Genomic DNA, 13821 nt, shown 5'->3' with positions numbered 1-13821 from the left:
GATAGGATGATGTGATGTAGCTATACATACACATCCTGCAAATTTGGCACATTTTTGTCCTGTCTTATATTGACTTTGCTGAAGTCATGTCTTGTCAGGAAAGCAAGATATGTGAATTGTTTGTGGGTCATGAGGTTGAAATGCCTAGTCAGTGTGCCTGACATACTGGTGAAGAAGGTACAATTCTGAACATTCATTTAGGATTGATTGCTACTATATTTACATATTTAATCATGAAGTGTATCTTTGTATATTTCAGTTTTAATAGTTAAAAAAAAGAAAACCTGCATTTTCTTACATACATATGCACACGCCTTCACACCAATTATAAACTACTAAAAAGTAGTATATTGTTAAGATATTTAAACCTCCCCATGAGCTAATGTCTTACTCCAGGGCTCGATGAATGTTTCTAAATTCTAGGAGCCATCTTAAAAGTGTAGGAGCCAAATCATTGTCCGTGGCCAAAATATATGAAAACTTGTGTAGATTACCACACATACCCTTTCAGTGGTCATCCAATTCTACCACATGTCCATATCTGCCCCAATGCATATTATGCGACACAGTAGGGCCCAAGTTAATATAATGCCACACAGTAGGGCCAAATATTATGCCACAGTAGGACCCAAATTAATTGGTACATTATGCCACAGTAGAACTGAAATTCAGTGAAGCCCATTTTCACAACCCTACACACAACACATATCTGTTCCCTGAATTAATAAAGCACCCACATCTAAAACAGCACTAACAATGGTTTATCTATCTAGCACTGACTAGCTACAGGGGTAGGCAGTGTGCGGCCCTCTGGCTGTTTTTCTAGAACTACACATACTAGCATGTCTTGCAACAATTTGGCTGCTGGGAAGTGTAGTTCCACATCAGCTGGAGTGCCACACTGCCTATCCTTGGTCTAGCACATTTCAGACATCTCCTTTATGAAGTAACTATTGCAGGGCTTCTCTACATATATGGAGATTACTCTTTGGGTTAGCTGGATGGCAGGCCTCAGTACAAAGGTGGGGGTGGTAGATAGTCCATGTAAACCCCTCCTCCAGAAAGGCCCCACGCTGTGGGAGCTAGGAGGGGTATCAGCCACTTCCGTTCAAAGTTGGAGTCCTCTTCCTGCTACTCCCTGTTAGACTCTGTCTGCATGGACTCCCCATCAAAGTTAACCCCATTGGCCGGGTCGTGGCACCATCCTGCAGCTGGCGAACTCCACCAGGTCCTGAAGCCTCTGGCAGAGAACATCTACCATATAGCCCTGCAGCAAACTCAGTCCCCCCGTCCGCCCCCCCTGTCTACATGGGTACACAGTTCCCCTCATGTAACCACCTATGTGTACTATACTTGGCTTTTGTAAAACTTAGTTGCCAGGACTAAAATCTTGGTTGCTTCGGCAACCGGGATTTGTCGAGCCCTGATTTTGCTCCATGGTACTAGATCAAGGCACTTTCACAAGCCTCAATTGATTACTCAAACCATGTCTATGCGTGAGGACTCCCTCTGCCCATAGTCAGCAGACAGTGACACCATAGCCAGGTATAATAGAGTAATCTGTGATACTCAGGATTATTACTAGGCACAGTGACCTCTACAATACACACAACGAACAAGCCTGACACACTATCCTTGTAGAATGCTGTTCAGGCTAGCACATCAGACCACATACTGGTCTGTGTAGACTGCAGATCCTCAAGAACGATGGCTCTCACAAATATAATTTTTTTTTTTTTTTGTCCCTTGGGGTGATGTACCAAAAGTACTTATCAGGTCAAGTTTGCTTTTCATATTATTAGTATTATCCACCTGTTTGTTTATTAAACATATATATTGTGTAGGCAAGCATGGGATTTTAAAAACTTTTTACTTTATATTTTTCAGGAGAGATGTAGTTGTAGCGTCACAAAACTATTTATGTGCTGGCTGTGGAACAAAGGTTGAGCTAAGTAAGTAAATAGAAATAAATCTCTATATAAATGTCATAATACATATGTCTCATTCACCTGCTTTGTTCACTCTGCACTGTTTGTTGGGTACCACAAACCTCTGCAGTCCCATTTGCATGATTCCAGGCAGAACTGTTGTCACTGTCTCCCCACTGTTTTCCCCGGTGCATGATTTGACTCTTGCACTGGGATGGGTATTGACCACAGCTATGTCTCTTTTGTATTGGGTGACATGGAGGAAGTATACAAGAAAGCAATATGGGATTGTTGGAAAAGAGAGGCAAACCATGCATCACATAAGACCCCATATATATTGTTAACATGATAAAGACCCTTTGAAATGGGCCACTTGCGATGCTGCAACCTGTATTGTGCACCTGGCCCAATACATTGGTTTGTGGCCCCACAATGCAGATATGCTGTTAAAGAAATAAAAAAGTCCAATTCACATCAATAAGATTGTTATTGTACATCTTGGTAATTAACATCAGAAGATGAACACTATTCTACTATTCTGTGTGTGCAGGGTTATACTCTGACTGCAGTAACGAACTGCCAGGATCCTAGAAGTAATGAAGCTCTTAATTCCTACAAAACCAGTACACTTCAGGGATTTCTGTAAAATGTTTTTACTCAAAGATAGCACAGCAGGTTTTGAAAAAAAAAAAAAAACAATTCATGGATAGTACAATTTAAGAACATTATATGGTAGATGTTTTGATCAAATACTCCATACATTTTTTTTTCACAGTTGATGTAAAATCATACGTCCACTTCAGTGGACATCGTGCAATGCAAAGATCCATACTTTAATTTTATACGTCCACATCAGTGAACGTTGTGCAATAAAATCGGTGAATTCAGTGCACAAAAGTGAAAAAGGCTAGCTTTCTGGTATGATGCAAACTAACACACAAATATTTTCAATTATTTCTTAAACACTGAGGGCATTTTTATTTAAGGACAAATATATCCATAAATAAGCTTAAAAAATGTAGGTTTTCAACTTAAAATAAGCAACATGATAAGAAATTGTAACCATACCAGAATTTTTTATTTTTACCTTACTTTTTTGCAAAAAAAAAAACCATGGTAAAAATACTCTACCACATTTTGCACCCTTTGTTATAGCTTTTGATTATCTCAATAAAAACTTTTAATGCAAAAAAAAAATACTCTTCCACAATATTGAGGCAATTTTTTTTATGTTGAAGATGACTATTGTCCACTCGAGTGGATGTGTATACCTTCTTTTAGTATTACAGTTTACAAAAAAAAAATGTTTACTTTTATAAGCCAGGACGACTAATACAGATTTTTTTTTTTTTAAATCCCTGCATTAGGTTATCATAATTCATGTATGAAAGGATTGACTATTATATCAGCAATCGCAAATTTATTTTTAGACTATATATTACTAGGTTATTGTACCTGGCATATGCCAAGTCACTTCAGTCTCCGCATTGTCCTGCCCCGCCACTCTGTCCTGTAGCACCCGCCCTTCCTCCCTGGCTCCCACACTTATCTTGTTCCTGGCAGCCAGTCATCCTCTTCCAAAACTGCCCCGTCTCCCTCGTAGTGGGAGCCATTGGGGCGCACTCCTAGACTTTCACGCGCGCCTGGATTGAGGATACTGAACAGACCTTACACAATTCTTATGTAGAAGAGGCCTGCCTGCAAGTAATCTCCTTTCCAAAATCTCAAGGACCCAGCTCTCCGCATGTCATGTCAGAGGGTAGTATTTTACAGGGCATAAAGAGCTCAGAGGAGTGTTCCAATGCGACTGCTCACTATAGCATGTGTCACGTGACTGCTGCTTTGGTATTCACATTACAGAACCATAGAACTTTAATCATTAATAGCAGCCTGAAATAAACCAAGAAAAATGGTGTTTACTAAGATGCTACTTGTAGCTTGCCACTAATTTTATGACAAAAAAATCTCATTGTTTCATGGAATTGCTGCTTTAAAACTAGAATATAATAATATAATATTATTATTATGAAACGTGACACTCTGCCTTTAGTCAATCCACTGTAGTTGAACGAAGCAGTTATATTCATGTTTGAATAGTGGTTTATATGTTTTTGTCTGGTGACAGCTGGAAATAATCCAACGAATACCAATGAATAGTGTTGACATCAGCCTGAATATTGTTCTTGTGTTTATTAAGAGCAAACATGCGGGTAATTAGGTTTTGTACAGAATACCTAAAGGCCATATGACGTGTTTGTTTTTTGTTTTGATTTATTTTCACCTCTACAAATGCTCAATGAATCAGAAATTTAATTTTTTTTCTGGGTATATTGTATAAGTTTTCCCATCTGAAAGTTTTTTTTTTTTTTAATCAAAAACCAGCATCAGTAACAATGCTGGGGCATGGATGGTTACCGTTCCTGGAAACAGGGGCATCGTCCCAGTTTTCCGGGAGGTACGAGGCCAGGGTCTGCGTTGGCGGATGCAGATTCCTGACCTCTGAAGTGATCAGCAACTGGTCAGACTGCGGGAAGCTCCAGCAGCCAGAACAAAGGAGCAATGATGGTTACGTTGGTGCTCACAAATGCAGCAAGGAGGTATATGACCTCTCTTTATGCATTTGCATTAAGATGGACGGAATTGCAAAGCTGGCTTGTGTGCGGCACTGCAATTCCAGCCATCACTGAATCGGGCCCTATACTATTATTAAGTTGACTGGGAATTTTTTATTTTTGTTTTGTAAAATGTTTTACTTATGAAAACGTGACTATTATGGATTGAGGCTATGTGACTTGTTATGTTTTCAGGGTACACCAATAGACTGCGATATTGTGATTACTTGGGGAAGTATTTCTGCGATTGCTGTCACAGTTACTCAGAGAGCTTCATTCCAGGCCGCATTCTCTCAGAGTGGAAATTCAGTAAATATTATGTCAGCAACTTTTCTAAAAGTGTTGTAGACAAAATATGGGACAGCCACAGATTCAATGTGCAAAGCGAGAACCCAGCACTGTACAACAAAGTGAAAGACCTGGCCAGAGTCCAAGTAAGCTTTGTATTTTTGTTTTTAATTCTTTTTTGTTTTTTAAACAGTCCGTTTTCCATTAGATTGTTAAAATAAAGCTGCTCCTACACGTTACCCCCTTGATTTGAAAGAAATCATATAGTAGTGCCCCCATATAATGCCCCTGTAGTAGTTTCCCCATATAATGCCCCTGTGGTGCCGCTTGTACAAAAAAAAAACCCACTTACCTTAATCCCCGCTCCTGCATCCGCCGCCGTCCTGTCTGCCCGTCTGCTTCTCGGAACTATGAGAGAGACGTCATGACTTTTCTCCCATAGTGTGCATGGAGAGAGGTGGAAGCTGCAGTTCAGAAGAGAACTCCAGCCTCTGGCTAATGTGGCGCTGCAGGGAAGGAGCCAGGCACCCCCTGGTAATAACATCTCAGCAGGCATCCGGCTTGGAGCCTCCCTGCGGTACAGCCGGGCATGCATATGTATCAGTCTATATTATAGAATGATTCATATGTATGCCCAGACGGCTGTCCGTCCATTACCCCCAGGAATTAAATTTTTACCACATGTGGGGTACTTTACCCCTGTTCCCCGACCACTGGTATAGTTCCAAACAGACGCCAATGCCTAATTCTCAAACAATTCTTATTGTTTTTGAGACTGGTGGGAAATGCAGTGGGAAGAGGAGAGCTCTATCTGTGTATGCAGTCTTCTTCCAGCCCCAATGTTTGTTGCATGTGACCCAGCCGGATATGGACTGATTTTTGGACACCCCCTTAGTGGCAAGTTAGTCCATGACCCCAGTAGACTGGCTTTCAGAATAAAGTTGGACATGTCTGTTATTGTTCCTGCAGTTGGACTGCTTCTGGGCCCTTTATGTGTAAACAAGGAAAATGTTTTTCTGTACTTGATAAGTCTTACTTTCACAAGCAGGGACATTGGTAAAGCAGGGGAGCAATATCTAGAATACTAAAGGTTAACCTGGTGTATAGGTACTTTTGTAATGCATTGAATTTTAATCAAATCCCTATGTAAATAAATCACATAGACTGTGTGTGACTATACTTACTATGTGGGCATTATTCTTGTGTAGGAGGTGCAACAGCAGCTGATTTACATAAAGAAGATGCTGAATTTGTGCCGTTTTGCAGACAGGTAAGGTCCACGTCTGTGCTGAGAACAGCTACTCTATAGATTTTTGGTTTGTTCAGTTGATTAATAAATTCAAATTTTATACCTATATTTTTTCATTCTTTAGAAATGAATGGATTTGGGTAAAAATGTTAGAGACCTGATTAATGGTTGTTACCAAATAGCGTTTTGTAAAGAAGAGAAGTATTCTGGTTATTGTAGAACTGTATATACAATCTAAAGAAACCATTTAATGCACAGTAGTAATCATTGCTTGGTGCTCATCATAGAAAATAGGGATTGTCAAATTTATAAACATTAATGGCCAACTATCTTAAAAAGATGTGTTCTCCTTATGAACACCTAAAATACAGAGAAGCATTTCTCTTTGTCAACCAAGGTGGTGGTACTGCCTAGAATAATAGTTTTTCTAAAGTGCCTCCATTTCTCCCAGTCCTGGAGGCGGAGGGGTGTGAGCAGGAGAGACCCATCACTAGCCGCAATCTAGAGCTTCCTCCTGCTCTCTGGTAACTAAATGAGCTGGCAGAGGCCTGAGTAAAATGGCTGCATTTAGGGTAGGAAGAGGGCACCTTAGGAAATCCCCAGTCCCCCCAGGTAATAGAACAGCTTAGAGAGGTTTAAAGCTAAAACAAAGTGCAAGAATCAGAAGTGATGAAGCCAATTAAACTAAAAATCCTGCTGAGTTTAAACATCTGGAGAGATTATGTATGTAGGGTTTGTCACAGAGTGGCACTTGTTAGATATAAATGTGTCTGGTTTAGAGCTGGTGAACAATTTTGGGAAAGCATTAGAGTATGGTGAGGATTGCTCTGTTCTGGATAGCTCTCCAGAGATCTTGGCCTAGATCTAAATCTCTGTATTCTATTTAGTGGGTTGTGGTGTGTTTTGCTTCTTTATTTACTTTCTGTGTCTTGAAATGGGGGGAAAAAACAAGGAACTCAAGCTAGATTAGTCCCTAGGACAGAGTTTCTGTACTGTATTGGTTTCTGTCCATGTGCTGTAGACACAATTGTGTAATCCTGTACAAAGCACCTAAAATCATCCTTTTTTTTTTTTTTTTTTTCTTTCACACAAGTGTTGTAAAGGCCTTTGAAGAAGTGCCCCCTCATCTGACAGAAGAGCTGCATCTCTTCACCTTAAGTGACCTTTATGATGTCAAGCAGAGGACCCTCTTGCCAGATCTCCGTGAGCTTCTGGCCCACTGTGTAGCACATGTGGAGGAATGTGAGGTATTTTTTTTTCTCATAGAATTTTGGAAATCTTACTCCTACTACATAGACTCAAAGACCACAAATATCCTAAAATCATGGCCAGTAGGGTTGCCGGCGTTCTAAACCCCTTATTCTTTTGACAGTCTACACTGAATCCATCAATGTGGGGAGACCTGAGACAGACGTCCTGATGTATCTTGTGGTAAACCTCCTAGCATAGTGCTAATTGGACAGATGGAACTATAGGGCCATATTGCGGAGAAAAAGCTGCTCTTGCTCCGCCTGTTATCGGTGGTGGCGTCTGCCTCCTTCAGACGCACCCTGCAGTATTTTTATATTTGCTGGCCAGTACTGCACACCCGCTTCCTTCTGGCTGTGCAACACCGTCCAGACCTGAGTCAGGCCCACTGTGCACATACCAAAGAAAAAAATGGGAGCGCTGTCCGATGGCTGCTGATTTGAAAAATATTTAGAATTTATTGCACATAATCACATTAAAACCTAGATCAATCAATCTATAGTACACAGATGGATAATAATTACTAAAAATATTATTATCATCAAATAGAACAAGCACGGATCCGGCTCTATAAAAATATTAGAAAGTGAACTTCTTCTCAATTATTCTGGGTCAGAGCACATCGGTTATCACATCACCAGTAGTTCAAAAAAGTCAAATATAGCGAAGCACAGTGTTAGATGTTATAATTTATAGTCAGTCAGTAAGCAGATATTGTTAGTAGGCAGTCGCAGCCAGTTAGTATGAATAGGTTAGTATTTGGTGGACAGTCAGCAAGACTTTAAGATGATTTGATAAACAGTACATTACCAACCAACTGAATAATCGATGTCCAGTGTGGTGAATCTTGCCCTCACCTCTACCCCTAACATATAGGGGGAGGATTTGAAAAGCTGCTGCCGACATTTGTAGAATGTCTCATGGACGCTTAGAAATCATGTCTACTGTGCACATCTAGCGATCCGGGGTGCTGAGGTATCAGGCAGAGGGACCTCTACTGCTGGTCCACGACACTCGAGGCCGCTGGCAGCGCTGTGTGTGATGTAATTCACTGGTGCCTCGCGTTTCACTACTTCCACTTTCGGGCTTCCGGTATTGCGGTCCACATGCATTCCAAATGTCACCTACATAGATTCAAAGACCACAAATATCCTAAAATCATGGCCAGTAGGGTTGCCGGCGTTCTAAACCCCTTATTCTTTAGACAGTCTACACTGAATCCATCAATGTGGGGAGACCTGAGACAGACGTCCTGATGTATCTTGTGGTAAACCTCTAGCATAGTGCTAATTGGACAGATGGAACTATAGGGTCATATTGCGGAGAAAAAGCTGCTCTTGCTCCGCCTGTTATCGGTGGTGGCGTCTGCCTCCTTCAGACGCACCCTGCAGTATTTTTATATTTGCTGGCCAGTACTGCACACCCGCTTCCTTCTGGCTGTGCAATACCGTCCAGACCTGAGTCAGGCCCACTGTGCACATGCAGTGTCTGATTTCCCTGGATTTACACCTCAAATTTGCTGGGAAAGTAACTTGCAGGGTCGACAGTTAGCACTGCCGCTGTTCCTGCGAGTAGAGGCAAACATCCACTAGATGATTAAATTGAGCGATAACTATATATCGTTATCGTTCAATAATCGTTTGAAAATCGTTCACAGATAGTTTAAAAAAAAAAGTCATAAATGGCCAGCGATGCGCGCTCCCGCTGGTCGTTTAGACATCTCTATCTTCGTACAAATATGTTGTCCAACCTGACGATAACATCAGGTACATGTTTGCAGATGATTGATGTGCCTTCACTGAACGACTGCTCGTTCAGTGTAGGCACATCGGACTGACAAATGACTGCACGATTAAAATGTCTTAATCGTGCAGTCGTTTTTGAGGTCTTTTAGTGGTTGTGTGCCTTTACAGTTATAGTGCATAGCGGGGATATTTTCATTCAAGATGAAGAAAATGCCCGTTGGGATACGGAGTGATAACACTGATCAACACTTATTTTATTGCCAATCATATTGGAGTGAGTTGGGGGTAACTTTGTGGCGCTGAATTCGATAATGACATCAGTTTTGCTAGATTGGCTCAAATTTTTGACATACACGGAGAAGAAACAAGAACAATACAGTAGACAATGGTCAACAGACTACTGGTTGGCTGGCCGATCACTTATATATGGAGGGGGAATATTCTTGAACGCAGAGTGAACACCTAGAACATTTGCGTGTCTCATTATCTCAAGAACTAGAGCCAGTTTGAATATAAATTTCATTTTTGAATTCAGCAACCCCAAAATTCCCTAAATTCATTCAAATATTCTTGGCAACTTAACACTTTTTTTTTTTTTTTTCTTGTTGGGCTGTGTAATAGTTGCAGCGGGGCCAAGATTATTAATACATAGGCCCCCAAATCATAGATCTGATGGACTTTTTAATGGTGAATATGTATGGAATGTTGAGATCGGGTTGAAAGATATTGGCCAGCCTACAATGGGAATTGTACATTCCGGTCGGCTGCAGACCACATGCAAATCTGTTTTGAGGTTTTGCCAGGCTGAAATAGCTGCCTATTGGTAATAGTGATTGCACAAATGGGTCTGCGTGAGGTAGTCATTTTATAGACCTGCGGACACTTGCTTGACCTGCTCCACGTTTTATACCATTAAACTAAGATTCAGTATTATGTCTGCAATGCTTGCATTTATTTATTTATCTATGTATGTGTAATAAATTGTATGTGTATGTGTGTGTGTATAGATATATATGTGTAATATGTATATTATGCATGTGTATATATTAAAATATATATATAAATGATATATAATGTTTTTGGTAGAGTCAAATTACACTTTTATTTTTTAAATGTATAGTGGTCAGACGTTGGTCTTCCTTTTTACCTAATATAGGTAGCAGGATTTTGGCATTTTAAAGTTAGTAAGTACAAAATAATTAGTCAGCCCATTTATTATTTTGTTTTGTAGTTATGCCAAGCCAAGGGCTTTATATGTGAATTTTGCCAGAGTGCCGACGTGATCTTTCCATTCCAGACAGATATATGTAGGAGGTGTGAAGGTATGTATTAAAAATAGAACAAGTGTTGTTTTGTTTTTTCTTTTTCCATTTCACTGAGTGCAGTGGTTAGTGGAATGGTTATCGCATCACCTTTTTATAGCATAGTAGTGCTAACCAAATGTGTGATTGACCACACACCAATTGAGAGCAGAACTTTGTTAGTTTACTTTAACCTATTCCATAAACATCACTGACCCCACAACTTCCTCAGAAAAATACATACAGTTGCTGTAATAAGTTTTACATTCAGCTACTAAATCGCTGCAAAGTGACCAAAGATGATTTCTGTAACGGGATACTATGCCCTTGCCAATGATTTTAGTGGAATGTGAAAAGTTGAGCTAAAAACAAGGGGTATCATGGTGATCACAGCATTGTGTTCTTGAGTTCAATTCAATGTAGGACCTTATATGCATGTAGTATCCAAATATACACCGAAGTGTCAAAAGTCATGGGATAGCAGGATGAAAAGTTAATGGTAGGTGGCGTCACTGTACTGTGTCGTCCTGGAAATGACAAGATCTGCATCAGTTATAATCTGACATTTCGTGAATCAGTTTGAACACACGGCTAGGCTGCTCATGGCAAGGCAACATTTATTATCAGAGTTCAAACTGGGCATGATAGTGGGTGCCCAATGGATAATACATTCCCTTTCCAAAGTGGATCCCAGTTTTCAACATGTCACCGTGCGGGGTGATTGGTTTCATTATGGTGTGGAGTGTGTTCACTTGGCATGGGTTGGGTCCGCTTGAACATGTCATTGACTGGTAACTACTACGTTGCATTGCTTGATGACCACTTGCAGCTCTTCATGGACTTCATGTACCCCCACAAAGAATATTGCAGCAGGATAATGCACTGTCATCTGTCCCAAGTTGTCCAGAATTAGTTCGAGGAACATTCTGGAGAGTTCAGATGAATGGTGTGGCCACCACGTTTGCCCAATATGAACCCAATTGAGCATTTATGGGACATGGTGGAGAGGTCCATTTGCAGCCACGATCCTGCACCTACAAATATCAAGGAGCTATGGGAAGCTATCCAGATGGCATAGGTCAAGATCTCTCCAGATGTCTTCCGCCCACTTGTGGAATCAATGCCACATCAAGTTGCTGCACTTTGCTGGGCTAGAGGGTGTCCTACACGATACTAAGCATGTATCCCATAACTTTTGGCACTTCAGTGTATACTGGTATGTTTATTGGCCCCTAGCAATTGAAAAATATGCTCTATATTCCCTACCACATGGACAGACATACAGACTAGGTTTAAACTTCACTGGGGCGGGGACTGATGTGAATAACTAAATATTTTCTGTAAAGTGTCACGTAATATGTGTGTGCTATATAAATAACTAAAATGGTTCTCTAAAGTCGTTATTTTATCAAATAAAAAGGGTTTTGCTTTGCTTGTTTTACCTCTTATGTATTTTGGATTCTTAATTACCTTTCATTTCTAATACTATGTTTTCTTATATTAAACCAGACTGCAAAGCATGCTATCACAAGCAATGTTTTAAGAATAGTGATTGCCCAAAATGTGTAAGGATCAAGGCGCGGGAAGCGCTGAAGTTAGACTCCCCAATTACATCAAGTGGTGAAATGGACTTGAACTCCTCAACTTGAGTGCCATAGTGTTTTATAATTGATTTTGTTTTTATTTTGTATATAAGTGTGTTTGAATGTACAAAGTACTGTATCGATCTAAGGAAGTATTGTAGGCTTCAATTGGCTGAACATATTTTCATATTGAATGAATGTATAATTTAAAATGAGCATTTTAACATGCTTATGTTTTATAGTTTGTTACATTTTATTCTTTTTTTTTTTTTTTTTTACTCTTATTTCTAATTCTACAATGTGCCTTAATTCTATGTGATGTCACACTAGGCAGCCAACAGTGTCTCCTCACAGGTCACCTTTCCAGGGTTAGGCGAGTTTCATGCTTTCGGCGTGTACAAAACTATAGTGATCAGTGCCTTGTGCTAACAGAGGGAATTCCTAACGTCTAACATGCATAACTTTCCTATGGAATCTATCTTCTCTCTTGTAAATGCTATAACTGACATCGATTAGAAAATTGGGGCATTGTCTTCTACCAAAAGTGGAGTGTTGTGCAATGGACTGATTTTATAATCTTTCATTACCAAAGTCTTAAGCAAAAAGGTAATAATGAATTAGACTTTATTTTTAAATCTGGTTTTATGTGAGCAGGTGTATTGGAATATTCATACAGTTTTAGATGTTTATACAAACTTACTCAGGATCTGTTGAACAAAGTGAAAGTTTTATAAAAATATAAATAGTGTTTCTATGTCTCATTAATAAAAGAAAAACCTCTGTTCTTGTTTCTTTTCTGCTGTTATTCTGAAATCACTTTGTGTAATATCATGGTCTAGAAAAAGGATGTGATTTAATTCTCGAAGTTCAGAAGATATAAATGCAGTTTGATTACGTTTCCTGGATCCATCTAAACTTACGTCCAGGTGCTTAGTGCCTAGGTTCTGTTGTTCACATGCTCTTTCTGTCTGACCATAGCATGCAGTGTGTCATTCCTGCCATTTAGAGCACCGATAATGCACACACTACAAATTATGCCTGCTGGCAAATGGAAAATGTGAACAATAGTTTTAATATGTGGGAGCACAAAATCAGGCCTTGGAAGTTTTAGAAGTCGGAAAGCCACTGAAAATCCTTTTTATAGCACATGCTTAATTGTACTTCTGTAGATGAACTCATAGGGGTATGTTTACTAAGCAGTTCTAGTCGAAAGATGTAAAATGGCAATATTACTCTTGGTTTTGTATTTAATATTATTGACTTTTAAATCCTGTGGCCAGAACCACCAATGAGAAGCGGCTTTGAAAAGCAGTCACTGAAATATACCCCCTACTTTAATTTCACCTGAAGGGTGTGCTATATATCAGACATCTGAAGACCCTCATCATGTGTTTAATGAATTATGCAAGAGGATCACATGTCCATTTTCATATATCACTAATAGATAAAAACGATGAATGACAATCGGAATTGAAATAACCATTTTAAAATGTTAATTACATACTGGGTGAGATGCATGATGCTTCGCATTCGGGGTGCGATGCATCCTGACACTTCGCATGCATGCCGGAGTTAGTTACGCCAGTATGCATGAACAAAAACGCAAAGGACCGCTCTCTCGGTAAGAGCGGTCATTTATGAAAGAACAACTTTCAGGTCTATGACCCAGAAGTCCCTCTGGTGTCCTTCTGTGCATGCAAAGGACGACGCATGCGCCTTTAAGGGTGCTTGGAGGAATCCGATTGGGTCCCTCCCACAGGACTCTCCGAAAAAAGCCCATAGGCTAACTCCATCAGAAGATGGCGTTACCCACCGCATCCAAGCCTCGGAGTGCATCACATTCGGAGGCTTGGTGAATATGAGAAAT

General features: G+C 40.0%; 1 protein-coding gene across 2 annotated transcripts in view; it reads left to right on the top strand.

Moving 5' to 3' along the window:
• RUBCNL (rubicon like autophagy enhancer) overlaps nucleotides 1-12723 on the top strand; it is a 49619-nt gene extending 36896 nt beyond the window's left edge. For both annotated transcript variants that reach the window (XM_088443519.1, XM_088443471.1), the window contains exons 11-16: nucleotides 1888-1952; nucleotides 4736-4974; nucleotides 6037-6098; nucleotides 7171-7324; nucleotides 10302-10392; nucleotides 11881-12723. In XM_088443519.1, coding sequence (XP_088299645.1) covers nucleotides 1888-1952; nucleotides 4736-4974; nucleotides 6037-6098; nucleotides 7171-7324; nucleotides 10302-10392; nucleotides 11881-12020 — 751 coding nt within the window. In that variant the 3' untranslated portion in view covers nucleotides 12021-12723. The remainder of the gene's footprint in view (nucleotides 1-1887; nucleotides 1953-4735; nucleotides 4975-6036; nucleotides 6099-7170; nucleotides 7325-10301; nucleotides 10393-11880) is intronic.
• The last annotated feature ends 1098 nt before the right edge of the window (nucleotides 12724-13821 follow it).

This window comes from Taudactylus pleione, unplaced genomic scaffold (genome assembly GCF_031769625.1).
Source record: "Taudactylus pleione unplaced genomic scaffold, aTauple2 ptg000005l, whole genome shotgun sequence".
NCBI classification, from domain to species: Eukaryota; Metazoa; Chordata; class Amphibia; order Anura; family Myobatrachidae; genus Taudactylus; species Taudactylus pleione.
Note: the sequence above shows the minus strand (reverse complement) of the source record. Positions and strands in the feature narration are given on the sequence as shown.